General features: G+C 54.1%; 1 protein-coding gene across 1 annotated transcript; it reads right to left on the bottom strand.

Annotated features, from left to right (window-relative positions):
* Positions 1-202: 202 nt before the first annotated feature.
* On the bottom strand, positions 203-1,756 carry LOC119394656 (uncharacterized). The gene has a single exon (XM_037661972.1). It carries the CDS (start codon positions 1,754-1,756, stop codon positions 203-205), a length of 1,554 nt encoding a protein of 517 aa, XP_037517900.1.
* Between the last annotated feature and the right edge of the window lie 653 nt (positions 1,757-2,409).

Below are 2,409 nucleotides of genomic sequence, written 5' to 3'. Positions count from 1 at the left end.
GTTTTTAAAGGGCCGAATGACGAGGTATTTGTCGTGTGCTCGAGGAGCACGAAAGAAAGCGACTCTCCACACGGCTTGCTGGTAACAAAAAGCGTTTATTTCAGAGGCGCCCGGACGCGCCTGCTCTCGGGGTGTAAACCGATCCGCGCACCGGGAGGGCGCGCTGGGCTGTCCGTCGTTTACACTACGCGGCGCGTGCGTGTTACAGTAGGCGAGGCGCCCTGCCACATTTCCCTCTCTTCACTGACGGGAGGGGAAATTTTTCCCTGAGGACTGAAGAGTTGAGGCGGGTGAAGTCCACGCATATTCGGACACCTCCTGAGGGTTTCACTACCGGAACAATTCCGGCGCACCAGTCCGTAGGGCTTTCTACAGGGCGGATCACTCCTTGTTGTTGCATGCTGATGATCTCCTGCTCGACTGCTTTCCGTAGGGGCACAGGAATGCGCCTTGCCACGCAATACGGCACAGCCGCGGGATTGAGGCGAATTGTGTACGCACCCGGCAGCAGACCCAGACCGTTGAAAAGTTCGGGATATCGTTCCTCAACGCGTTCCGTGGCACACAGAAACTTGACTAATCCCAAGCTTTCGATGGCAGGTAATCCAAGGAGTGGATACTTCAGCTGCTGCACAACGTAGACGACTTGGTTCGACCTTCGCGACCTCCACGTGATCGTTGCGTCAAATTTCCCGACGACCCGAAGTGCCCTGCCGCTCGGTCCCGAGAGGGTTTCGCTTGCTGGCTGGAGATTTTCAGGAATTCCAGCAAACGTAGCCGGGACAACAGAAACTTGGGCACCGGTGTCGATCTTTGCGATCAGTGAATAGCCGTTCAGGTCGACTTCGAGAAGCCTTGAGTCGTGCTGAGCGTCGGCTTGTTGGTTTACCGCCCCAAGAAACATCGCTGAGGTTCCTTGCTCGAGCGTTGAGATGTCTCTTGACGGAACTTTTCTGCAAACACGAGCGAAATGTCCCCTTGTGTTGCACTTTGAGCACTTCTCAGTCTTTGCTGGGCACAGAGAACGAGAATGAGGCGCTCCACCGCAGTAACCACACGATTGACTATTTGATTTCGTGGCGTTGTTATGCGGTCGCGGTAGGTTCTTGCCTTTGCCGCGATGCTTGTGGGAGACGGCGTCGAGACCGGTGTACTCTGACTTGAAAGAGGACGTTTCCCCGGAGGCCTGAAGGAGCTGCTGCTGCTGCTTGTGCACGGACTCCTTTTGGCGTGCCTTAGCGAGCGCCATGGCGAGTGTGAGGTTAGCGTCCATCTGTAGGGCTTCGCAGAGCTTCTTGTCGCGGAGTCCAAGTACGAAGCGGTCGCGGATGAGGCGATCCCGCAAGTCACCGTAGTCGCACCTGTCTGCCATGTTGTATAGGGCGGTGACGTATTGGTCGACGGTCTCGGAGGGCTCTTGTTCCCGCCGATTGAAGCACGCTGACTCGTACACGACGTTTCTCGCTTGGACGAAGTGCGAGTCAAACTTCGCCTTGACAAGGTCAAAGTTTTTGCTGTCTTCCGTGGAGAGCGAGAACGTGTTGAAAATTTGTCTCCCTTGGCGACCCATTACGTAGAGCAGAGTTCGCACCTGCATTTCACGCTCTTGATGGACGAGACCCGATGCAAAGCGGTAGTCGTCGAACTCGAGGATCCATGCAGGCCACTCGGAGGCTTGATCAAACGTAAATGGCTGAGGAGGCTTTAAAGAGAAGCCTGTCGCGGCGTTCGTAGCTGCCGTAGCCGAGTCCGTCATCGTGGTCGTTCGAGACCGTTGAGGACGACGAGAGCAGAGGCTAGAAGAGACGGCGGAAGGACCCCACTTCTGACACCATGTCGTGTGCTCGAGGAGCACGAAAGAAAGCGACTCTCCACACGGCTTGCTGGTAACAAAAAGCGTTTATTTCAGAGGCGCCCGGACGCGCCTGCTCTCGGGGTGTAAACCGATCCGAGCACCGGGAGGGCGCGCTGGGCTGTCCGTCGTTTACACTACGCGGCGCGTGCGTGTTACAGTAGGCGAGGCGCCCTGCCACAGTATTAAGGGAACACGCGCAGTAATGTGCGCGTCTTCATGAAGTTTTTACTATACATTGTAGTCAGGTACTTCATATAAGTGCTGACGGAGTCATAAATGTTTCGTTGAAAATACACGGCTGCCTGGCTTTGATAGATTAAGTTGGCTTGAAAGAAGGGAACACAGTATTAAATGTTTATTCCTGTGACTGGTGTGCACGTGTGTGTGCATTACTACTTGAGCGACTTTTAGATTTTAGCCAGCTGATTATGCAGGAAATTTATAACAAAACACCTTGTTTTAGCTGCTGCAATTTTTCACGAGGCACAATTTATTCCTCCTGACAAATACTCGCCGTGTCCAGATTTAAAACTGTCTGCTACAGGCCGTGGTAG

The sequence above is a fragment of the Rhipicephalus sanguineus genome, chromosome 5 (assembly GCF_013339695.2).
Source record: "Rhipicephalus sanguineus isolate Rsan-2018 chromosome 5, BIME_Rsan_1.4, whole genome shotgun sequence".
Lineage (NCBI taxonomy): Eukaryota > Metazoa > Arthropoda > Arachnida > Ixodida > Ixodidae > Rhipicephalus > Rhipicephalus sanguineus.
Note: the sequence above shows the minus strand (reverse complement) of the source record. Positions and strands in the feature narration are given on the sequence as shown.

What these genes read in the sequence shown, in the direction of transcription:
- LOC119394656 (XM_037661972.1), bottom strand. Translation starts at nt 1,756, where the DNA reads ATGACGGACTCGGCTACGGCAGCTACGAACGCCGCGACAGGCTTCTCT.